Source organism: Trachypithecus francoisi, unplaced genomic scaffold (genome assembly GCF_009764315.1).
Source record: "Trachypithecus francoisi isolate TF-2019V2 unplaced genomic scaffold, Tfra_2.0 Lachesis_group0, whole genome shotgun sequence".
Classification (NCBI taxonomy): domain Eukaryota; kingdom Metazoa; phylum Chordata; class Mammalia; order Primates; family Cercopithecidae; genus Trachypithecus; species Trachypithecus francoisi.
Genome location: NW_022681453.1, coordinates 19,575,856 through 19,601,163, shown reverse-complemented (window position 1 = coordinate 19,601,163; position 25,308 = coordinate 19,575,856). Strand labels below are relative to the sequence as shown.

General features: G+C 49.1%; 1 protein-coding gene across 2 annotated transcripts; it reads right to left on the bottom strand.

Annotated features, from left to right (window-relative positions):
- Positions 1-12,669: 12,669 nt before the first annotated feature.
- GRM2 (glutamate metabotropic receptor 2) lies at positions 12,670-24,225 on the bottom strand. Of its 2 annotated transcripts, XM_033209075.1 has the most exons (6): positions 24,082-24,225; positions 21,842-22,427; positions 17,978-18,815; positions 15,133-16,208; positions 13,465-13,645; positions 12,670-13,243 (listed from the first exon to the last, which is right to left on the bottom strand). In XM_033209075.1, exons 2-6 carry the CDS (start codon positions 22,289-22,291, stop codon positions 13,170-13,172), a joined length of 2,619 nt encoding a protein of 872 aa, XP_033064966.1. In that variant the 5' UTR covers positions 22,292-22,427; positions 24,082-24,225; the 3' UTR covers positions 12,670-13,169. The 2 variants fall into 2 exon arrangements, with proteins under 2 accessions (XP_033064966.1, XP_033064968.1); XM_033209077.1 differs by lacking the exon at positions 12,670-13,243 and adding an exon at positions 14,360-14,491 and having other exon boundaries at positions 13,516-13,645; positions 21,842-24,190.
- Between the last annotated feature and the right edge of the window lie 1,083 nt (positions 24,226-25,308).

Below are 25,308 nucleotides of genomic sequence, written 5' to 3'. Positions count from 1 at the left end.
CATGCTAACACTAATCCAAAAAAGAGATGGAGTAGCTATATACTTTCAGACAGCAGAATTCTGAGCAAGCATAATTATAACAGATAAATAGGAGTACTACATAATGATAAACAGGTCAATACTTCAAGAAGACATAATAATTCTTAATGTGCATGTACCTAACAACAGAGCATGAAACACATGAAGCAAAAACTAAGGAAACTCCATGGAAAAGAGATAAATCCACTATTATAGTTGGTGGCTTTAACACCGTTCTATCTGAAACGGACAAAACCAGCAGGCAGCAAGTCAGTAAGGGCATAACTGAAAATAGCACCAAATATCAACTGGATATAATTGACATTTATAGATGACTTCATCCAGTAACAGCACAATATACATTTTCCTCAAGCTCACATGGTCATTGTCCACAACAGACCACATTCTGCTCCTTAAGACACACTCAATAAATTTAAAAGAATAGGAATCATATAATGTCTACTCTCAAACCACAATAGAACTAAACTAGAAATAAATTACAGAAAGATAACTGGAAAGCCCAAAAATACCTGGAGACTGGTTAAAAAGCAAGCTTTTAAATAACACTTGGGTCAAAGAAGAAATCTTGAGAGAAACTTGAAAATATTTTGAAGTAAATGAAAATGAAAATACAACACATCATTTTTTTAGATGCAATAAAAGTGGTGCTTAGAGGGAATTTTATAGCATTGAATGCAAATATCGAAAAAGAAAATCAATAATCTAAGCTTCTATCTTGGAAAACTAGAAAAAGAAGAGCACATTAAATCCTAAGTAAATGAAAAAAAAGAACCCAGTCCCACCCAGCAGACCGTAGCTCCAGATTTGCCCCAGTGGATTTAGGCTCCAGGTTCAACCCTACAGAGCCAGGCATCAAGCCCACCCCATCTGCTGACCAAGGCAGCAGACCGGCCTGCCAGAGAAATCCAGCAGCAAGTCCAATTGCCTGCCCAGCATCTCTGGACAGGCTAACTGGTGAAGGGCTTTCTCTGCTGAAGCCAGTCTGTAAAGACTAAAAGAAGTGCCTGCTTCTTCAGATGCACAGATACCAATGCAAGGTCACAAAGATCATGAATAATCAGGGAAACAAGATACTACCAAATGAACAAAATAAAGCACCACTAACCAACTCTAAAGAAATGAAGATCTATAAAATGCCCAATAAAGCATCCAAAATAATCATATTAAATAATCAGCAGCAGAGTTTGGCATGGTGGCTCATACCTGTAATCCCAGCTACTTGGGAAGCTAAGGTGGGAGGATCTCTTGAGTCCAGGAATTTGAGACTAATCCGAGCAACATAGTAAGAGCCCATCTCTTAGAAAATTTTTTAAATTAGCTAGGCATGATGGTGTGTGCCTATAGTCCCAGCTGCTTGGGTGGCTGAAGAGGGAAGATTGCTTCAGCCCAAGAGTTTAAGGCTGCAGTGAGCTTATGTAGCTGTGTCTTAAGTTCATTTTGTCTCATTCTGTCACCTAGACAGAGTGAGATCCCCATCTCTCGCTCTCTTTTTTTTTTTTTTTGAGACGGAGTCTGGCTCTGTCTCCCAGGCTGGAGTGCAGTGGCCGGATCTCGGCTCACGGCAAGCTCCGCCTCCCGGGTTTACGCCATTCTCCTGCCTCAGCCTCCCCAGTAGCTGGGACTACAGGCGCCCGCCACCTCGCCTGGCTAGTTTTTTGTATTTTTTTTTTTTTTTTAGTAGAGACGGGGTTTCACCATGTTAGCCAGGATGGTCTCGATCTCCTGACCTCGTGATCCGCCCGCCTCGGCCTCCCAAAGTGCTGGGATTACAGGCTTGAGCCACCGCGCCCGGCCCCTCTCTCTTTTTTTTTAATCAGCAGCAGAATACACATTCTTTTCAAGCATATACAGTCTCCAAGATAGAGTACATGTCAGGCCACAAAGCAGGTCTTAGCAAATTTAAGAAGATTGAAATCCTATCAAGTATCTCTTCTGACCACAATGGTATGAAGCTAGAAATCAATAACAGGAGGAAAATTGGAAGATTCACAAATATGTGGAAATTAATCAACACACGAGCAACTAATAAGTCACAGAATAAATCAAAAGAGAAATCAAAAACTCTCTTGAGTTAAATGAGAATGGAAATACAACATACCAAAACTCATGGGATGCAGCACTACATTTACTACTAAGGGAGAAGTTTAAGTAGTAAATGTCTATATTAAGAAAAGGAAAGATCTCAAATAAACAACCCAACATTACACCTCAAAGAACTAGAAAAAGAAGAAAAAACTAAGCCTAAAATCAGCAGAAGGAAGAAAACAAGATCAGAGCAGAATTGAATAAAGACTAGAAAGCCAATAGAAAAGATCAATGAAACTAAGAGTTGATTTTCTGAAAAGATAAACATAATTGAGCAACCTTTAGCTAGATTATGAAATAAAAGCAGATTCAAATAAATAAAATTATAAACAAAAGAGACATTACAACTGACACTGCAGAAATACAAAGTATCATAAGAGACTGTTATGAACAATTATACACCAGCAAATTGGATACCCTAAAAGAAATAAATAAATTCCTAGAAATTTACAAACTACCAAGACTGAATCATGAAGAAAAAGAAAATCTGAACAGACTAATAACAGGTAAAAATATTGAGTCAGTAATCAAAACTCGCCCAACAAAGAAAAGCTCAGGACCTGATGTCTTCATGGGTGAATTCTACCAAAAGTTTAAAGAAGACTTAGTGCCAGTATTCCCCAAAATGCTTTCAAAAAACTGAAGAAGGGGAAACACTTTCCAAGCTCATTTTATGAGGCAAGCATTAACCAGAAGCCAAAGCCAGATAAGAACACTACAAGAAAAGAAAATTATAGGCTGATATAGTTTGAATATTTATGCCCTCCAAATCTCATACTGAAATTTGATACCCAATATTGGAGGTGGGGCCTACTGGGAGGTGTTGGATCATGGGAGCAGATCCTTCATGAATGACTTGGTGCCATTTTTGTGGTAGTGAGTTCTCGCTCTATTAGTTCCCTTGAGATCTGATTGTTACAAAGAGTCTGGCAGCACCCTCCTCTTTTTTGCTCCCTCTCTCACCATGTGACATACTTGCTCCCTCTTTGCCTTCCACCATGATTAAAAACTTCCTGAGGCCCTCAGCAGAAGCAGATGCTCATGCCATGCTTTTGTACAGCCTGCAGAATCATGAGCCAAATAAACGTCTTTTCTGTATAAATTACCCCATCTCAGGAATTCCTTTACAGCCACACAAAATGGACTTAAGACACAGGCCAATATCCCTGATGAACATAGATGCAAACGTCTTCAACAAAATCCTAGCAAACCAATTTCAACAGCACATTAAAGAATCAAACACCATGACCAAGTGGGATTTATCCCTGGGATGTGAGAAGAGTTCAACAAATGCAAATCAATAAATGCAATACACCACATTAACAGAATGAAAGATAAAAATCATGATCATCTCAACAGATACAGAAAAGACATTTGACAAATTCAACATCCCTTCGTGATAAAAACTCTCATCAAATTAGCTGTACAAGGCAGATATCTCAACATAATAAACGTCATGTATGACAAGACCACAGCTAACATCTACTCAATGATTAAAGCTGAAACCTTGTCCCCTAAGATCAAGAATAAGAAAATGATACCCAGTCTCACAGCTTCTATTAAACATACTAGATACTAAAGGTCCTAAACAGAGCAATCAGGCAAGAAGAAAAAATTGAAGGCATCTAAATTTAAAAGGAAGAAGTAAAATTGTCTCTGTTTGCAGATGACTTCATCTTATATATAGAATCCCAAAAGATTCCACCAAAAAAACTGTTAGAGTTAATACACAAATGCAGTACAGCTGTAGGATACAATATCAACATACAGAAGTCAGTAGCACTTCTAATATACAGCCATGCATCACTTAACAATGGGGACACACTCTGAGAAATGTGTCATTAGACAATTTCATAATTATGTGAACATAATGGAGCGTTCTTACACAAACCTAGATGGTATAGCCTATGACACATCTAGGCTATATGGTATAGCCTATTGCTTCTAGGCTGCAAATTTGTACAGCATGTTACTGTACTGATACCATAGGTGCTTGTAACACAATGGTTAGTATTTATGTGTCTAAACATGGAAAAGGGACAGTAAAATATGATTTTTTAAAAAAGATAAAAGATGGAACACCTGTGTGGGGCACTTACCATGAATGGAGCTTGCCGGACTGGAAGTTGCTCTGGGTGAGTCAGTGTGAATGCTTAGGACATTATCGTACGCTGCTGTAGACTTTATAAACCCTGTACATTTAGGCTATGCTAAATTTATTTAGTAAATATTTTTATTCCTTTAATAATAAATTAACCTTAGCTTACTGTAATTTTTCCTCTATAAGCTTTTGGATTTTTTTTTTTTTAACTTTTTGACTCTTTTGTAATAACAGTTCGCTCCAAACAAAAACACACACTGGGCATGGTAGTGTGTGCCTATAGTCCCAGCTACTCAGGAGGCTGTTGCTTGACCCAGGTGTTTGAATCTAGCCTGGGAAACATAGCAAGATCTCATCTCTAAAGAAAGAAAAACACAAACACATTGTATAGCTGTACAAAAATATTTCCTTTATGTCCTTATTCTATAAGCATTTTTCCTATTTAAACTTTTTTGTTTTTAAGCCTTTTGTGAAACGCACACACACATGTATTAGCCTAGGCCTACACAGGGTCAGGGTCATCAATATCACTGTCTTCCACCTTTACATCTTGTCCCACTGGAAGGTCTTCAGGGGCAATAACACACGTGGAGCTGTCATCTCCTATAATAGCAATGCTTTCTTCTGAAATACCTCCTCTTGAAGGATCTGCCTACGGCTGTTTTACAATTAACTTTTTTAATAAGTAAAAGGAGTACACTTTAATGATTAAAAGTATATTATAGTAAATATATAAACCAGTAATAGTTGTTTATTATCATTTTCAAGTAATATATTCTGTACATAATTGGATGTGTTATACTTTTATACAACTGGAAGCATGGTAGGTTTGTTTACACCAGCATCACCACAAACACGTGAGGAATGCATTGCACTATCACCTTGTAACAGCTACAATGTCACTAGGTGATAAGAATTTCTCAGTTCCATTAGAATCTGATGGGAACGCCCATGTATATGTAATCTGTCAAATGAAACATCATTATGAGGCTCACGACTGTACTAACAATGAACTACGCCAAAAAATTTAATCCTATGTGTAAAACAAAAATATTGAATAATTTAATCAAGGAAATGAAAGATCTGTACATTGAAAACTATAAAACATTAATGAAAGAAATTGAAGACAGAGATAAATGGAAAGACAATCAATGTTCATGGATTAAAGTAATTAATATTGTTAAAAATTTCTATACTACCCAAAGTGATCTACAAATTCAATGCAATCACAATTCCAGTGGCGTTTTTGTCACAGAAATAGAAAAAAAAAAAAATCTCAAATTCACAGAAACCACAGAAGAACCCAAATAACCAAAGCAATCTTGAGTAAAAATAAGAAAGCTGGAGGCCTCATACTACCTGATTTCAAATTATACAGCTGTCCCTTGATATCTGTGAGGGATTGGTTCCAGGACTCCCCAAGGATACCAAACTCTGAGAATCCCCAAGTCCCTTATATAAAAAATGGCATGGTATTTGCATATAACCTATATATATTCACCCGCAGACTTTAAGTCAAAACAAAGTTCCCAAGAACACACAGTGGAGAAAGAACAGTTCGTCAATAAACTTGATGGTGGGAAAATTGGGTATCCACATGAAGAAGAATGAAATTGGACCCTATGTCACACTATGGGTCAACTCAAAGTAGCTTTAAAACTTTAACATAAGGCCTGAAACTGTAAAATGACTAGAACAAAACACAGGGAAAGCTTCTTGACGTTGGTCTAGGCAAAGACTTTTTGAATATGACACCTAAAGCACAGGCAACAAGGGCAAAACTAGACAAATAGGGTTGCATCAAACTATAAAGCTCCTGTACAGCAAAGCACAAAATCAGAGTGAAGAGACAGCCTGAAGAATTGGAGAAAAACTTTGCAAATCATATATGATAAGGAGTTCATATCCAAAATAGGTAATAAAGTCATAAAACTTGATAACAAAAAAAACTGATTTTAAAACGGGCAAAGAACATGAATAGACAGTTTTCTTTTTCTTTTTTCTCTTCTTTTTTTTCTTTTTTTTTGAGACAGGGTCTTGCTCTGTTGCCCAGGCTAGAATGCAGTGGCGTGATCTCGGCTCACTGCAACCTCCACCTCCCAAGTTCAAGCGATTCTCATGCCTCAGCCTCTCCAGTAGCTAGGATTACAGGTGTGCGCCACCATGCCCAGCGAATTTTTTATTTTTAGTAGAGACAGGGTTTCACCATGTTGGCCAGACTGGTCTCAAACTCCTGACCTCAAGTGATCCGCCCGCCTTCGCCTCCCAAAGTGCTGAGATTACAGGCATGAGCTGCACTGGGCCAAATAGACATTTTTCAAATGAAGGCATACAAATGGCAAACGAGATATGAAAAGGTGTTCAACATCACGAATTATCAGAGGAATGCAAATGAACATCACTATGAGATATCGCCTGGCATCTGTTAGAATGGCTATTATTAAAAAAGATAAAAGACAGCAAGCATTGGCAAGGATGTAAGAAAAAGAGAACTCTTGACCAGGTGCGGTGCTCACGTCTGTAATCCTAGCACTTTGGAAGGTTGAGGCAGGCAGGTCATCTGAGGTCAGGAGTTCTAGACCAGCCTGGCCAATATGGTGAAATCCCATCTCTACTAAAAATACAAAAATTAGCGGGGCATGGTGGCGCACGCCTGTAATCCCAGCTACCTGAGAAGCTGAGGCAGGAGAATCACTTGAACCCAGGAGACAGAGGCTGCAGTGAGCCGAGATCGAGCCACTGCACTCCAGCCTGGGTGACAGAGTGAGACTCTGTATCAAAAAAAAAAAGAGAGAGAGAGAACTCTCATACACTGTTGGTAGGGATGTAAACTGTGCAGCCATTATAGAAAACAGAGGTTCCTCAAAAAATTTAAAATAGAACTATTATATATATAACCCAGCAATCCTACTCTTCCTGTATAACCAAAGGAAATGAAGTCAGTGTTTTGAAGAGATATCTGCACCTCCATGTTCGTTGCAACATTATTTGCAATAGCAAAAATATGGAATCAACCCAAGTGTCTACTGACAAATAAATGAACTTTTTCAATGTGGTATATATAATACAATCAGATATTATTCGGTCTTAAAAAAGAAATAAATTCTGTCATTTGCCACAACATAAACGAACCTGGAGGATATTGTGCTAAGAGAAATAAGCCAGGCAGAAAAAGACAAATACTGCATGATCTCACATTTATGAGAAATCTAAAAAAGTCAAAACTCATAAAAACCAAGAGTAGAATAGTGGTTGCCAGGGTCTGGGGGGAATAGGGGAATGGGGGATGTCGATCAAAAGGTACAGAGTTTCAGTCAGACAGAATTAGTTCTGGAGATCTACGGTATAGCATGGTGACTATAGTTAATAATGACATATACTTGAAAATTGCTAAGAGAGATCTTAAATGTTCTCACTACCAAAAAAAATTTCTAAACCTACATCAGGTAATTTTAAAAATGGTTAAAAAGGTAAATTTTATGTCATATATAATTTGACATAATTTTAAAAATCAATGGTATTTTTATACACTAGCAACAAACAACTGGAAAAAGAAAAGATACTTTAAAAAATTATTTCCAGGCCAGGTGCGGTGGCTCATGCCTGTAATCCCAGCACTTTGGGAGGCTGAGGCAGGCGAATCACGAGGTCAGGAGATCAAGACCATCCTGGCTAACACGATGAAACCCCGTCTCTACTAAAAATACAAAAAATTAGCCGAGTGTGGTGGCAGGTGCCCGTAGTCCCAGCTACTTGGGAGGCTGAGGCAAGAGAATGGCGTGAACCTGGGAGGCAGAGGTTGCAGTGAGCCGAGATCGTGCCACTGCACTCCAGCCTACCCAACAGCAAGACTCTGTCTAAAAAAATAAAAATAAAAAACCGAAAAAAAGAAAATTATTTCCAGAGGGCAAGGTGGGCGGATCACCTGAAGTCAGGAGACCAGCCTGGCCAACATGGTGAAACCCCATCTCTACTAAAAATACAAAAATTAGCCAGGTGTGGTGGCACATGCCTGTAATCCCAGCTACTCAGGAGGCTGAGGCAGGAGAATCGCTTGAACCCAAAAGGCAGAGGTTGCGGTGAGCCGAGATCGCAGCACTGCACTCCAGCTTAGGCAACAGAGTGAGACTCCATCTCAAAAAAAAAAAAAAATTACCATAAAGCTACAGTAAGTAAGACAATGTGGTGTTTATTAGGATAAACAAATAGATCAACAAAACACAACAGGATCCAGAAATAGACCCACCCACTTATGGTCCACCGGTTTAAAGCAAGGGTACCAGTATAATTCAGTGGGAGGAAAGTCTTTTCAACAAACAATGCTGAAACAACTGAATATCTATATGGGTAAAAAATAATATTGACCCCTATCTCACCCACAAAAATTATTTTGAGAAGGACCAAAGACCTAAATCTAAAAACTATAATGTTTCTAGAAAAAATCAGGGCCAGGCGTGGTGGCTCATGGCTGTAATATCAACACTTCAGGAGGCCAAGGCGGGAGGATCACTTGAGGCCAGGAGTTTGAGGCTGTGGTGAGCCATGATAGTGCCACTGCATCCCCACCTGGAGGACAGAGCAAGACCCTGTCTCTATATTAAAAAAAAAAGAAGAAGAAGAAAGAAAGAAAAGGGAAGGAGAGGGGAAGGGAGGGGAGGGGAGGAAGAGAAAGAATCAGGAAAGAAGTAACATCCATGACAGCAACAGAGTAGGCAGGTTCAAGGACCCATCCCTCCCCAGGCATGCTTCAGTATGGTGCCTGCCTCCTTCCCACTGTTGAGTGTGGCTGCTGTGCACGAATGACAGGCATTCAGTCCGTAATCCCAGGACCAGCAGCAGTGTGCATCGGACCCACTTGGGTCAGCAGACTCTCGCTTTCCCCAGGAGATGATTCCTTCCATTCACGTTGCAAGGTTGACAACACAGGTCTAACTCTCCTCAGATCCCCTGAGACTGATGGAATGTTTACCTGTGAATGTCACTCCATCCCTTTTCTTAAACTTAGAAGGATCTTTCAAGGAGGAAAAATATCTCATGGTGCATAAATGTGGAGTTCAAGAATTTCTTGTTTTACTTCTGATTCATTTTCTTCAATTAGAGTCAAGTAAAATTAAATCTTTGCTAAAAAAAATAGACATATGGTATGATCCCATTTTTATGAAAGTATTTCTATCTCTCCTATCTGTAAAAATGCATAGAAATATGTTGAGGATGCTGTACCAGAAATGTTAATGACGGTTATATTTGAATGATAGAACTTGAGGTAATACTTTTTTCTTTTTGTACTTTTCTGCAACGCTTAAGCTGTTTGTAGGGAGCATATACTGTTTTCACAGAAAGAATAAAGTAATTTTTTTAAAGAAAAAACTGACCCCCTGGCAAGAGGCCTTGGGGTTTAACACGTCCCTATTTTACTTTCCTCCTCCTGCTCCTCGCTTCCTGTCCCCTCACCTTCAGTCGCCTCCATTTCCCTCTTCCTGTTTTCTCACACACGTGCAGAGACACACATCCACACATGCACACACACACGTGCACACGCACCCTTTTCTCCTTCCCCCGCTTTCCCCACATCTAGTCTCTCTCCCACAGGCTGAGAAGTCCCATCTCTCAGTGCTGAGCTCCCCACTGGCTCATGGGGGTAGGAGCAGTGGGCTCCATTCCTTTTTCTGCTGGAACTTGAGGCAGAGACATCTTGAGGGGGTTTTGAGACCCTCAGTGGTCCCTCCTTTCCCCTCTGCCTCCCATGACCCCCCAGCCCAGGAGAGAAGGGTGAGCAGCCAGGCTGGGCTGGGAGAACAAGGGAGAGCATTGGCCTGATGCAGCTCTAGGCAGTGTCCACTTTCGGGGCTCTGGGGTATGGCAGATTCTGAATCTCATTCCCAGCTCCATGTCATCCCTTGGCTCCACTTTTTGTTCCCAGTCCCTTTGTCCAATGTATCCACTTCCTCTTGGATTTTGGTGTGCTGTCTCAAGGGTCTGCTGCTGGACAGGGCTCAAATGTGGGAAGGGGGCATCGTCAGAGCTGCCATTGTAACATGACTCTTCCCCTCCCCCTTTCCCATGTCAGGACTTGGGGAGCCAAGAGCAGCATGGCCTGAACCACCCTTTCCCAAGCTGTGGGAGCTTATGGTTCAGTAAGAGAGAGCCAGGCCCACCCAGACAGGGCAAGGACTACTCTGCAGTCTTACAGGACCAATGCAAGGGACAGGGGAAAGGATAGAAGTGGATCTGGGAGAGCCTTCGAACACAGCCATGTGAGAAACACCCATGCCCCAGTGTAAGTTCTGGCTACCCAAGCAAAGCAACCTAGTAGTTCCACTCACAGACAGTGAATTCACCATGATGGGTGCCTCCCTAGGGTGGAAGAGAACACAAAATGCTGGGCATCTCTGGTCCTCAGTCGCCACAAGGGGAAGAGCTCTCCTTTGAGGACTCCATGTCTAACACAAGCAGAGGGGTCAGTGTTTGTAGGACATGGACTATGGTATTGGAGAAAAGGAGATCCAGAGAGTAAAGCCAGGCCACTCCATATCCCAGGACTCCCAGCCTTGGAGCTCTGTCCTGGAGCTCCCACCAGGCCAGAGCTCCTCCGGGGACTGGAGAAAGCTGGCGGGTCTTAGTAATGTGTGCTAAGGACTGACAGCTGAGGTGTGAAGGCCAAGATTCGCTGCCCACAACACAGTAAGGATGGGTGGAAGGGATCATGCAATACAGGGGTATGGGTCATGACTGAGGGGTGGAGCCATTGAGACAACAGGACAAAAAATAAGAAGGCCGCTCTCACAAATGCAGGAAGGGGAAATGAGGGGAGCAGGTGGAAGAAAAGAGGTGTGACAGGCAGATGTGAGGACTGGTCCTTAGGAATTCTTCCTGGACTTCTTCCCTGGCCTCCAGGCCTTTGGCTTTCCCTGCTAGATGGGTGGCAGGGATAGAAGGAGATTCCTCACTGGATACCCTTTGAACCTTTTTAGCTGTGAACCATGTTCGTAACTACTTGTTTTGTTGTTGCTGTTGTTGTTTTACATTTTAAGGAAAATATTCCTGAACCATATGAAGAAGGGTTGCTTTTTGGGTACAAGGGGTTCAGAGCCCCGTCTTCATTTGTCCGGGTGCTGGGGATGGTGAGCAAATGTCCTCAGAGTTTGGCAGGAAGACCCAGAAAAGGCCATACTGGAAGTGGGGGCTGGGGCTGCGGGTGCCATGGGGTGCATTTCCCTGGTGACCAGCCACTGGGGGCAGCACCCAGGCCTGAGTTATTGGGGGATCTAGAATAGAGACTGGCCCAAAAGGGTTGCCAAAATGAGCAGATGAAAATACAGGATGTCCAGTTAAAGTTGAATGTCAGATAAATAACCAAAATTTTTAATGTAAGTATGTTCCAAATATTTTGTGGGACATATTTATACTAAAAAAGAGTATTCATTGTTTATGATATTCAAATTCAACTGCGCAGTCTGTATTTCATTTGTCATCCGTACATCCCAGATGTTGGCTGTTCCTGCAATTTTCCTTGTTTATTTTTGTTTTTGTTTTTTAAATTGTTTACCCAAATTTCCACAGCCTTGCCAGCCTGTGGATGCAAATGAGCTCACTTAAAAATAACAAATGCCCTGGGCTGCTGGCTAATGCAGGACTTTGTCCCTCTGCGCCACGCAGTCTGGGGACTCCCCAGAAGCTGCTGTTTTCCGGTTCGGTGCCCGCTGCCTTCTAGGCCACAGGAGGGCAGCGGTCGCCTGGCCACAGTCATGTACCTTAGCGCCCTCTGCTGGTGAGCCCTGACAGCAAACTCCAAAGATGCCCAAAGGCTCTGGGCTCCTCAACCGGCCCACCAGGCCAGAGCTCCTCCGGGGACTGGAGAAAGGCTCCCTTTTCTGACTTCTCGCTGGGCCTGACAGCAGATGGTGTCTCCAGCTGCTCCGCCTCTGCCCTCCCTGCTTCACCCACCCCCTCTCCCCAAAAGCTCTTTCTGCCTTTGTAAGTGCCATGTGAACAGGCGACGTTCAGTCCATGCCTCCTCTCGGTTCCCTGTGCACCAAATGCTCGGTGTGGCTCCACACACTTGGAGGATCCAGTGCCAGGCTGGCCAGCTGTGGGAAAGCCCACCATTCCTGGAGGTCACTCCTGCTCCATTACCCACACCATTGTGGAGGCCAGGACCCCAGGGAAACCCCTGGACTGCCAGATAAGCCTATTCATTCATCTCTATCCATGTAAAGCCCCCATCTGACCCCAGGATGCCTGGGCCAGTCTGCAGTGGCTCCTTTTAAGGGAGGATGGCTCATTCATTTTCCATCTCCCCACCAGGCAGGGCTGGGTCTGTCTCGGTGGCAGACAGGTCCTAACATCAGGCGCAGAGCAAAGTCGATGTTTAAACACTAGCAGAATGATGGCTGGGAGGCTGCGGAGGGCATGAAGGGCCTTGCTGGGTCAAAGGCAAAGAGTGATTTTTTAAAATAAAGCCACTTTATTTACAGGTAATACAAAATAAACGACAGGACAAACTACTGTGCGGGGGAGGGGCAGCCCCCACAATAACCACCCTCCCCATCCCAGAGTAACTGATATAAAAAATAAAAAAGGTCCTAGATAGGGGGAGGGGCTGGGCTGGAAGCACCTTTGCTGGTTAGGACTGGGGCCTGCCGTCCTCCGCCACCCCGGTCCAGGACAGACTGGACCCTGGCTTGCTCCTCTCTGAGCCCTGGGCCTGGCCAGGATGAAACGCAGCTACAAGGGCAGTTCGTGGCCACTGCAGAGGCTCCCGGCCAAGGCTCCTGACTTCTGAGTCTGAAGAGTTGGGGTAAGGAGGTGGGTAAGTGACTTTGGGGGCAGACATGGGGTGGGCAATAAATTATTGCGGTGCTCCAGCCAACTTCCTCCTGGCCCTGGACGCGGGTCTGCACTAGGTTCCCAGGAGCAGCTGTGTCAGGGCGGGAGTATGGGGTCTTCAAAGAGATGATGTTGTCGAGTCTACCACCTCACGGCCATTGCAAACGGTGGGGACAAACTGGGAGCCAGACCCTAAGAAAAGGAAGCCAGAGGTTGGGGCCAACTCTGAGGTCCTCCATGGAGGGCAGGCAGCGGGGAAGCAGGGCTGTGAGGGAAGCCTCCCCTCCCCTCTCCCATCCTCTCCTGCCAGTGTCATTTGAGGGGCACCTCACCCCCAGACAAGAGATCTCAGCAACCCAAGGAGCTGGACAGGGAGAGGGGAACAGGCAGAGAGGGCTGCTTACAACACTGACCTTGGCCAAGGCTGGAGCTGGCCCTGGCAGCAGCACTGCCAAAACGGCTGGTGGGCGCCCGGTGGCTAACCACGTTCTTCTGCGGCTGGAAGAGGATGATGTGCAGCTTGGGCGCAAAGAGGCAGCCAAGCACCACGGAGCCGCTGAGGCTGACCGACACGCACATGGTGGTGGTCTGTACCTGTGGTGGGTGAGTGAGTGAACAGGCACAGGTCAAGACCTGGGCCTGACCCCAGGACCCCCTGCCCTGGCCGTGGGGGAGGGAGTGGGGGAGACTCAGCATCCAACACTGGGCTGTGGTACATTTGCCAGGTCCCAAAGCATTGCTAGGAAAATTGGGCACAGTCCCAGCATCAGACCCAGACCATTTTCCCAGGGTGAAAAGAGTTCCAGCTGAAGGGGAGAACATGCAGGGGTGCATGTATACGCAGGGGTGTGTGCATTTGAGGGGGTGCAGGTATGGAGTGCATGCATGTAGGTGTGTGTGTGTATATCTGTGTAAGTGCATGTATGTGGGGTGGTGAATTTCTGCAGGTGTCTGCGTGAGTGTATGTGTGTGTGAGTGTAGGGTGCATGGATGTGGATTCATTTGTTAGGAAGATGTGTGTGTGCCAATGAGTATGTGTATGTGGGATATGTGTGTGTGCATGCATGTGGCTATGTCTGTGTGTACGTGTGTGTGTGTGCATGCATGTATGGGTACAGTGTGTGTCCCAGGTGAGTCCTTAGCTGCCTGTGATTGGCATGCAAATGCAAATCATATGCAAATACAGGCTGAGTTAGAGCAGAATCCCTCCCCAGCCCTGGCCTCTACCACCCAAGCAGGTGGCCCAGCAGGTGCAAGCAGAGCAGCCAAGCCCAGCGGTCCCTGGCCCCCAGCACTGTGCCACCACACCTCTGTCCTGGGGAAGGGGCCTTTGCCGGGGCTTTCGCCTCAATTTTTCTGCAGTTCAGACCCTGCTCTGCACTCCCAAGCTGAGTGACCTTGGGCAAGGGATTGAACCTCCCTGAGTCTCTGTTTCTTCATCTGTAAAATGGGAGAGCCATGGAGCTTACTCAAGTCATGAAGATTAACCAAGACGATCCTCTTATTCAGGACACAGCTCTTCTGTCACCTCCTCAGAGAGGGCTTCCCTGACCACCCTATCTGAAGCAGTCATTGCCCCTTGGAGCTGGGGAGACCATTGAGACACAGTGCCAGTTGGAACCAAATTTGCTCAGAAGCCACCAACTGGGGAACAATTTGCACCTGCTTAGCTTTTCTCAACTCTATACCACAGATCTCCTCCCCTACCCACCTTGCTTCATCTTTCCTGCCTTCCCTGGCTTCAACTCACAACCTCTTCTGCAGCTGACCCCTCAGTGGAGGAGGGCAGAACCCTGTTCATTTGAACATATTTCTGCACCCCTATTTCCTCCCAGGATAGGGGATGACATGCAAGTCCTGAAATCCCAGCTCTCTCTAACTCGAGTTCCCCACCTCCCTGGCCATTTCCCTAGGCCCTATTCAGCCCTCCCACCTTCCCCTTGGGATCCACACAAGCTGTGGTCCCCTACGTGGGCATTTAACCTCTTGGAGCCCCAGAGCTACCAGTAGATTAAATAAGATACCAGGAAACAGAGGGTCTGGTGTCCCATCTCCCCTGACCTCTGTGGCAGGTAGCTCACCCGGTAGTCACTGGAGGTGACGTAGAAGATGGGCAGGAATGCCAGCCAGATGATGCAGGTGGTGTACATGGTGAAGCCAATGAACTTGGCCTCATTGAAGTTTTCAGGGCACTTGCGAGTCTTGAAGGCATAAAGCGTGCAGAGTGCGATGAGGAGCACGTTGTAGGCCAGCGAGCCCAACATACTTGCATCGCGGTGGTTGCAACGCAGGGTCACCACCTCCCGCCGTTCGGGGGCCGTCTCCTTGCCTGTGCCCGGTGCCTCCACCACCAGCCAGGCGATCACAATGAGCAGCTGGCCCGAGATAAGCGCCAGGCAGATGGCCACCTGTGAGGCAGGACTGATGAAGCGTGGCCGCTGGGCACCCTCCCGGGCCCCACCGAAGATGCGTGCAATGCGGTTGGTCTTGGTGAGCAGGGCTGAGTAGCAGACAGAGAAGGCAGTGCCCAAACCAAGACGCCGTAAGGTACACACTGCCGTGGATGGCTTGGCAATGAAGATGAAGGTCATGCAGTAGCAGAGGAAGACACCACCCAGCAGGATGTAGCAGAGCTCCCGACCCGAGGCCTTGACCACTGGTGTGGCATTGTGCCGCACAAAGACACCCAGCACAAAGAGGGTGGCCAGAGCACCCAGGCAGGCGATGGTGACAGGTCCCACGGCCCAGGCATCGCCCCAGCGGATGTACTCCTGGGGCAGTTCAAAGCAGCCAGTCAGGCTGGCATTGGGCCAGTAGCCCAGGCCACAGTCGGCGCAGGTGAATTCGTCCAATCGGTACTCATAGGGCTGGCACGGGATGCAGAGCCAGCAGCAGACCTCGCCCGGCTGCACACTCTTCACCTCATTCCGGAGGCAGGGCTCACTGCAGCGAGAGGCGGGCAGGGGGCCGGCTGAGGGTGAGGCCCATGGGATGAGGCTGGTGTCCAGAGTCAAGCCTTCTGCCCAGTAGCCCACCTTCTGGTAGCGATAGCGCCCACTGCCTGCACGCAGATAGGTGAAGATGTTGTAGCGGCCAATACCATCACCAAAGCGGTCAAAGCGGACCTCATTGTGGGTGTCAGCTGGGCGAAAGGGGGCTAGGATGGGGAAGGGAAGGAAGAGAAGATTGGACTAGTGTGTTACCCTGATGTGACCTCAACATCCACCCTAACATGGAACCCAAACGCCAGCACTAAGGCCACCATTAGCCCTTCCAATTCTTCACCCAATACTAAATCCTGTCTTGACCCCAGTCACTTTTCTAAATGAGAGATGACAACAAAGTCTTACTCCTAAACTCCAACATCAAACCCCAACCCTAAATGCCAAATGCAATCCCAGCCTTAAAGCCCAGACATCTCCAAAAACCTAATGCCCACATCAATCCCCAACCATGACTCCCCAGATTCAACTTTAGTACTATCCAACACTTTCCAACCCAGGCCCCAAATCCCAACTTCATCGAAACATACACTACAGCCCTCTCCCCAGACTCAATGCTAAGGCTAAACCCAGTCTCAGTTCCAATCCTGTCCCCACTAATCCTAACAACAACCCCAGCTCCAGCACCCCCAGTCCTAATAGTCATCCTGGTACAAACTGAATCCCAGCCTCAGAGGTCACCTGCAACCACTGCCATTCGCCAGAATGTGCTCAGTGGCTGGAAAATCACTTTCTCTCTCCACCCCCACTTCATCCCCTGTGAACCTCACATCTCCCAGCCAGGCTCTAGCCAGGATTTACAGCCATCCCCAGCCCCAGTGAGAAATCAGGGTTCAAGAAAGCAAAAGACACGCTTAAGGCCCCATGAGTGAATAGTGCAGCCTATTCAAACCCAGGTCCCCTCAAGCACCTACTCTTTCTACTCAGCCTAAAAGTTCTCAAAATCCAACTCTAGCCCTACCATAAATGCCAACCAAGTCAAACATGCTGAATTTAGCCTTGTTCTAACATCAGCCCAATTGGACCCCAGACTCCAACCCTAACCCCTACGCTGATTGTAGCATAACTCTGAATGTCACTTCTATTGGAATTACTCTTCATCTTAACCCTGAGCCAGGGCTTCCAAGCTTTGTCTCCCACTGTTCCCATGGTGATTGATTCTTCCTGAAGCATAGTGACGATCTGTAGCACTCACTTCTCTTAAAGCTGGCACTCTTATTAAAATAACTTTTGATTTCAGGAGACTTTCAGGTCACCTTGAGTGGAAAATCAAGATTAGGAATAGAAATTTTCCCTGAAGCTAGGTGCAGTGCCACATGCCTGTCATCCTAGCTACTCTGGAGACTGAGGCAGAAGGATCACTTGAGCCCAGGAGTTGGAGGCTGTATTGTGCTTGTGAATAACCACTGCACTCCAGCCTGGACAATATAGTGAGACCCCATCTCTGAAAGAAAAAGAGACAGAGAAAGAAAGAAAAAGAGAGACAGAGAGAGAAAGAAAGAAAGAAAGAAAGAAAGAAAGGAAGAAAGAAAGAATATAGAGTGTCATCCTGATGTTCACCCTCAAGTCAGACTGATTCTAACTCTCACTGGTGCCTGAGAATGGGCTTGAGGTCTCCTGGTCTCCACCTTTGGCAAGATAAGGAGATAGAAGATAGAGGGCAGGGCCCAAGGAGGAGCCAGAGACCCTCAAAATGGCAGGACCAGGCCAGAGGTCTACTCTCTGGAAGAAAGTGGAACCTCAGCCCTGGCTTCAGTTGGAGTCCTCTCTGCCTAGCATTCTTGCCCTGGCTCTGATGCCACTCCTAGGTGAGTCCTTTACTTTCACTCTACTGTTTCCTTAGCAAAGGAATGGAAGCTAAAGGCCTGCTTCCCCTCATCCTCTGACAGCCAGCAGGCCAATGGACACTGGCCAACAACATTACCATCAAACTTGACGTTGAGCACAAAGTCCTTGTAGAGGCGGCGCCCGTTGACTGGCCGCATTGCGTCACAGAGCCGGGTGGTGTTGGGGCAGAGGGCACGGTGCATGTTGTGGAGCGCATGGGCCATGGCATACACTGCATTGACCACAAACATGATCTTAGACTCCTGCTCAAAGGGCACGGCCCGGAGAGAGTGGACTGCGCAGTCTCGCTGCCGGAAGCTGCAGCGGAACCTCTGCTCCCAGAATTCACGGAACCAGGGATTCCGGCTGTTGTTCCAAGGGTCCAGGCTCTGGAAGTAGGAGGCAAAGTCACTGATGGGGTAGGAGGCCAGCTCGATGGTGATGGCACCCTCAGCAGCCCCCTCACTGCCTGCCACCACACTCTCCAGGGCCCCCCAGCCATCACTGGCCACCCAGGTGAAGCTGGCATTGAGACGCTGGCTGGCAGCAAGCAGCTCCCGGGCATCCTCAGAACGGGTGAACAGGACAGCCACGCGGGCACTGGGCTTCTGCAGCAGGGCTCGCACCACACCCTCAAAGGCCGCACGGTTCATGGCACGGCCCACTTTCTCTGAGGTGGCCACACAGATGTTGCGGGCACGAGCCTCTAGCTCAAAGGCCTCAATGCCTGTCTCGCCATAGTCGCCCTCAGACGCCACAGTGGACACATAGGTCCAGTTGAAGAAGCGGAGAATCTCAGCCATGGCCTTGGCTTGGAAGAAGTCAGGGGGCACTGTGCGGGCAAAGTAGTCATAGCGGGACTTGTCACTCAGCTTGGCACTGGTGGAGGCATAGCTGATCTGCGGGATCTGAAATAGCCGCAAGAGGTTGGCCACCTGGGGGAGGATTAGAGAAGGCAAAGATCAGAGGTCAGATCAAACACTAGAGACAGGTGCATCCCCCACAGCTAGCAGGTCTTGGTGTCAAGTGTCCACAAGGTCAGCCCTAAAGGCTCCCTTTCTAAAGCCCTGCATCCCGACTTGACAGTCTTCCCTCTGGGGTAGGGAGTTTTTTAAATCTCTTTCCAAGGGCTGAGAGAGAGAAGACCCAGGGCTGAGACACCAGGGTCGTGAGCCACACCTGATCCCCTCTGCCATCCCCTTTTAGACACATGGCAGGGGGGCCAAGGGAAGGCCTAGGTGGAGGGAGGTTGGCACCTGGCTACACTGGGGCAGAGGGAGGCATGAGATGGCATCTGGTTACTCAGAGCTCTTTGGCTCTCTACTTATTTGAGGGTAGGTAGCCCTTCCCCTGAATCAATCTGACAGAATGATACAGAAAGAAGGAAAAGGTTCCCTTAGGAAGAAAGACAGATTCTACAGCAGAGGGTGAGTCTTGTGTTGCAACTGGATACAGTCTATGGCTCTGACAGTCTAGGGTTCAATGTCTCCTCCCCTCCCACACGTTCTACCTTTGGGCCCCTGGAGTTGGCAAATCTCCCTGAGCCTCAGTTTCACATCCCTGCCCTACAAGGCTGCTGAGAGGATAAAAACAATAATGCATGGGAGGCCACAGTGCCTGGCAAAGGGAAGATTATAGGGACATGGGCAAGAGAGAAGGAGCAGCCATGAGGGGGAATATCAACAGGTATGTGCAGCCTACGGATGACAGGCTAGCCTCATGTTGATCAGGACAAGGGAGAAGCAGACCACTGCTTAGGCATGGGTCCTGATCCAGGAGGCAGGCAGCTCGGGATGGCAAGCAGGTAACTGGACTTCTGGAGATAAATACATGGGCCCTAAGGAGAACTGTGGAGAAAACATCAGCAGAGGTCCTGGAAGACAGCAGCAGGTAGGAGGTCACCCACTCATCCCTGCCCCAACCCAGGGCTGCAGACGTAGATGCTAGCAAGCCACATTTTCCCAGGCTGCTGCCTAGCCACCTCCAGTGATTGGGATTAGCAGGACAGCTGCCTAGCCACCTCCAGTGACTGGGATTAGCAGGACAGATAATCTACTCCCAGCAGTGGACAGCGTGGCCAGGCCTCCCCGACTCCAGGCCAGTAACTGACTCCAGGGTTCTGATTACTGCTTCTGCTCCATCTCTCCTGAACAACTGTTCCAGCATAGGGGGCCTGGCTCTCTCCATCACGACAATGCCCTCAGTCACTCTCCTATAGGAAGCTGAGGCCCAGCCAAGGCCTACCTTATGTCCCCCAGCCCTGATCCTAGCTCCAACCGCATCTTCCAGCAGCCTGTGCTGGGCACTTGGCAAGCAGGAATCTGGGTGAGAGGTAGGACCCAGTCAGAGACAGGAAGATCACAGCTGGGCACAGCCCTGGGAGCAGCAGAGGGGTCAGCGGGGCCAGCAGCCTCTGCTGAAGCTGAGCCACAGGGCACCCTCTGCTGGTCCCTGTGGGAAAGTAGGAGGCTAAGGGCAGGGGAGCTGGCTCCCCACCCTTCCCCCGCCTTCAAATCCTGTGCCTCCTGAAGACTCTCTGGTGCCCTCCCCTGACACATTCGTTTATCTTCCTCCTGACTCCTCTGCCCTGATGCTCTCTTCTGGCCACTCCTGGCTTCTATCTGGCCACCCCTCTCCAATCCAGGCAGAGATGATCTGACAAGTCAGGAGCCCCTTGGCCAAGAGCCGATTTCACAGCTCCCCTCCACCACTGCCTTGAATGTGGCCCACCTCTCTCTGAGCTTTGGTTTCCTCATCTATAAAATGGGTTAAAAATAATAGCAGCTAATATCAACTGTGCCCTTATGACTTGTCAGGCCCCCGATACGTACTATGCATGTATCAACTCCTTAAATTTCCATGGCAAACCTGAAAGTAGAAAGTATTGTGGGCCGGGCACAGTGGCTCACACCTCTAATCCCAGCACTTGGGGAGGCCGAGGTGGGCAGATCACCTGAAGTCAGGAGTTTGAGACCAGCCTGACCAACATGGTGAAGTCAGGCTCGTCTCTACTAAAAATACAAAAATTAGCCAGGCATGGTGGCAGGCGCCTGTAATCCCAGCTACTTGGGAGGCTGAGGCAGGAGAATCGCTTGAACCCGGGAGGCAGAGGTTGCAGTAGGCTGAGATCTCACCACTGCACTCCAGCCTGGGAGACAGAGCAATATATTGTCTCAAAAAAGAAAACAAAAAAAAGTGTTGTGAATCCAATTTTATAAGGAAGAAACTGTGACACAGAAAAGAGAAATAACATGCCAGGTTCATGCAGTTAGTAAGTGGGAAGACCAGGCTATTAAGCCCCTCAGAGTTGTTTAACATCAAGGGTGAGGGGGTGTGTGTGTGTGTGAGAGAGGGTGTGTGTGGGTGTGTGTGTGGGGGGGGGTGTGTGGGTGTGTGTGGGGGTGTGGCTGTGGGGGGGGGTGTGGGGTGTGTGGGTATGTCGGGGGTGTGGGTGTGTGTGGGGGTGTGAGGGTGTGGGTATGGGTGTGGGTGTGTGGGGTGTGTGGGTGTGTGTGGGGTGCATGTGTGGGTGGGTGTGTGTGGGTGTGTGTAGGTGTGTGGGATGTGTGTAGGTGTGTGGGATGTGTGTAGGTGTGTGGGGTGTGTGGGTGGGGGTATGTGTGGGGATGGAGGTGTGGGTGTGTGGGGGGGTGTAGGGGGTGTGTGGGGGTGTGGGGGTGTGTGTGGGTGTATATGTGTGTGAGGGTGCGTAGGGTGTGTGTGGGTGTGTGTATGTGTGAGTGTGTGGGTAGGGTGTGTGTGCGTGTGTATGTGTGTGGTGGGAGTAAGATGTTCTCCTGCACAGTCTCTAAGAACCGACCGCCATTATGTGACCAGGGCACTTTCTTAGTTTCTGTAAAAGCTACTGCAAGGAAGCTTCTAGTTTCCCTTTTCAGGAGGAATTCTAGGTCACCACCTTTAGCCTCCCTCCCTAGTCCCCATTTGGGTTGCCTCCACGTACCTGGATGGAGACATCACTGTAGGAACCGCCAATAACACCAGTGATGGCAGTGGGAGCATCACCATGGGTGGCGTAAGAGCCGTCGGGGCAGATGTGGCGTGAGCCATCAGCACCACGGCTGAGTGAGGCACGCACAAAGTCCAGTGCCTGCTCCAGCGCATGTGTGTCCTTGGAACAGCTGTCGAGGATGTGCGCACCCAAACGCACGCCAGGCAGCAGGTGCGGGTCACGGTTGATGCGGTCCAGTGCAAAAAGCATGGCCTCCAGGCGCTGGATGCCACGGTGCTCATTGACAGGACCACAGTCCTCTGCTGGGCCGCCCTTCTGGTGCACTGGGAACAGCCCACCCAGCACCAAGTCTCCCTCCAGGGTCAGCACTTTCTTGGCTGGGCCCTCAGCCACAGCACCCCACAGCAGCAGCAGTGCCAGGAGCCCAAGCAGTGATCCCATGGCCCCAAAGGGGATGGATGGGTCCAGCAGACCTGGGTCTCCAGGGGATGAGATTAGAAGCAGCGAAGGCAAAGAGAGGAGGAAACAGGGACCAGGAAAGGACAGACAAGAAGAGAGATGCGAAGGGACCCAGCTCCTGCAGAGATACAGAAAGACAGAAAAACAGACCAGGAAAAGTGGAGCCTGAGAGCAGTTGCCCCTTCTGACTCTGCCTCCCCACAAGCCCCTTTCCTAGGTACTCAAGAACCAGGGACAGGATGGTGTCATCAAGTAGGTTGAGAAGCTCCTGGGACTCCCCTGGGCCTGTCTCTCAGCCCTGGCCTCAGCTGGGTGAGAGATGGGCTCTATTCACCTACCAAACCCAGCAGTGGGGAGGGATGCAAGCAGTGAAGTCCCAGGCAGAGGACAGGAGACCCCAGCCAATGCTGACCCCTCTGTAAATCAAAGGGTGTCCAAGAACAGCACAAACCTCCCAGGATCCCGAGGTCAATACCTTTGGAACAGACTATGTCAGAGTTACAAACTCAGAGGTCCCCATCCTGAGCCTTGGATTTCCAGAGAGAAGGAACTGCTGTCTAAGGACCCACCAGAGAAGAGGAAAAGACAGTCTCTAAGGGGCAGTCTCCAACCCCTGGGGAGACTGGAGCCCATGTGAACACCCAAGGGCCCTAGCCTTTGGTTCTTAAAAAGCCATCCCCACAGTTTCCTGACTGAGGAAGGAATAGGGACACTAAGCCCTGGGAATGAGACAGCAAGGTGGAATGGCTGGCCTCAGGTCAAGTGGCTCAAGGTCCTAAGTCAACAGGGCAAGCAGAGGTTCGCGTATGTGTGTGTCAGGGTTGGGGGCCAGAGTCTCCAAACAGTGCTGAGGGTGAGAGTGCGGGACTCTCTAGCTCTATGTAGAACGCTGTTTGAGACTTTGTGCCTCTGTTTTCTCTTCACTCCCAACCCAGCAGAGAAAGTCACCATTTCCAATCTCCCCATCCTCAGCTTCAGGGTCCTGCCCACCCTAGCCATGGCCCTCAGAGACCCCCTCCCTGTCTCTTCCCCACTGCGTCCTATCATTTGTACCCCAGTTGCCTTCCCAAACACACACCCCACAAGGCTCTCACAATCACACGGGCTTGGAAAGGCTGGGAGAGGGACATACCTCTTTCCTCAGAACAGGAAAGGAAACTGAGTTTGAAGAAGGGCAGCAACTAACTCAGGGACCCCATGTGCTGGCCACGGAGGCTGGGCCTCTTCATTTTGCCCCTCCCCAGGGCAGGGGCACTGGGCTCCTCTGGGGATCAGGAAAGCAACAGCTCACCCAGGCAAACGAGGGAGAAGCGGGGAGGAAGACCAGCACAGATGGGGACAGGGACCCAGATGGGGGCTGAGGCCAAAACTAGTCAAGTCGCAAGCCTCCCACAGGGGAGGCCCAGATAGAAGCTCAGAGGCAGGAAGGGGACAGAAACCCGGAGTCAGGCAGCCGGGGGCCTGGGCCACAAAATCTGGGCAGGGAGCGAGCAAGCCTGAGAGGTTGAGACAAAGACGGAGGCACAGACAGAAAGAAGGACCAGAGGACGTGGGAGCAGGAGGAACGGGGGAGCGCGATGCGGGGCTTGCGTTTTCTGGAGAAGAAAGGCGGGACGCCAGGGGCTGTCTTGCCGCTTCCCGGAGCTCGCAAGGAACGTTGTCTGGACACCCCAGTGCGGGCGCCCCACAACTCGAGGACCCGCGGGGCCCTGGGACGTAAGATAAGGGCCAAAACGATAGGCAGCGGCAGCGGCACCGCCGGCTCACCCTACCTGGCGCGCCCAGCTCTGGCGCGGAGAGAATCGGAGTGGAGCTGGGGCGCGGGGTTCCGGCTCCCGCTCGCTTGCTCGCTCGCTCGCTGGCTCTGCGCTCTCCGCCCCTGCGCTCTCCTCCCGCCCGCTCGCCCCGCCGCTTTCAATCGCGGGCCGCCCCGCCCCCGGCCCCGGCCCGCCCCCAGCCCCTCCTCCGTTCCTCCCAACTCCAGGTCTCCTGCTCCCAACCCGGCCTCCGCCTGCCTCTGGACCCTCCACGCTCTTGCTCTTCTCGGGACCTCAGGGCCTGGAGCTGTCCGCCTCGTGGTGCTGAATCCCCGAGCGCTCTCGCTCTGCGCTGGAGCAGATGCTTGGTGGCCCACTCCACTCCATAGTCCGACTACCACCTAGAGAGCACAGGTGCAGGGCGGGGGGATGCCACGGGGCACAGGGTGGGGAAGGTCACTGCGCCCCGACAGGTGCACATAGTGCTACTGCAGAGTGGAGGAGCTGGCCCTAGTGCAAGGGGTGCCTCTGGGGGATAGGTAAAGGGGCGCGTGGGAGATGGGTGGAGGCTATTCTCCCCACCCAGCCATTTCAGCTGGGTCCACATCCCAGGCCTGAGGTTGAGGCATGTGTCCTCAGTCCCTTGCGAGAGCTGGAGCCCGAGTCACTAGAAGGAAAAGATTAGGGGAAGGGAGAGGTCAGAGGAGAATGGTGCTTCCCCTTCCTTCCTGCAGATGCCATTTAAACTGCCACCCACTCCCATGTAAAAAGGGTATTTAAGCAAGGAGAGAGCAACCTGCAGGAAGGGTTGCAGAACCAAGTACTAGGGTCAACCCTGAGGGAGTGTTAGGGATGGCAGGGGGATCTGGGAGGGGAGGGGCCTGGGGAAAGGCTTCTGGAACTGGCTGCTGCGTAGGAGGGAGTGAGAGCTGGAGCCCAAACAGAGGGAGGACAGCTCTGAGAAGATGCTCTTGACTCTTCCCTCCCACAGCAGGATGGGGAAGGACGCCCCTGGGTAGAGGGTAGTGGATAAGCTGTAGTGCCAGACTGTGCTGAAGGAATGGGGATTAGAGAGCCTGTGCTATCTGCCCCTAACATGTGCATACACTTAACAAGTGCCAAGGGACATGGCATCCCCTACACACATTCCCCTGACACTGCTCTTTCTTACACAGGTGTCAGTGGAAGCAAGCCCAGCTCAGATACATGCTAATTAACATGCCAAGCCCACATCCCTCAGAC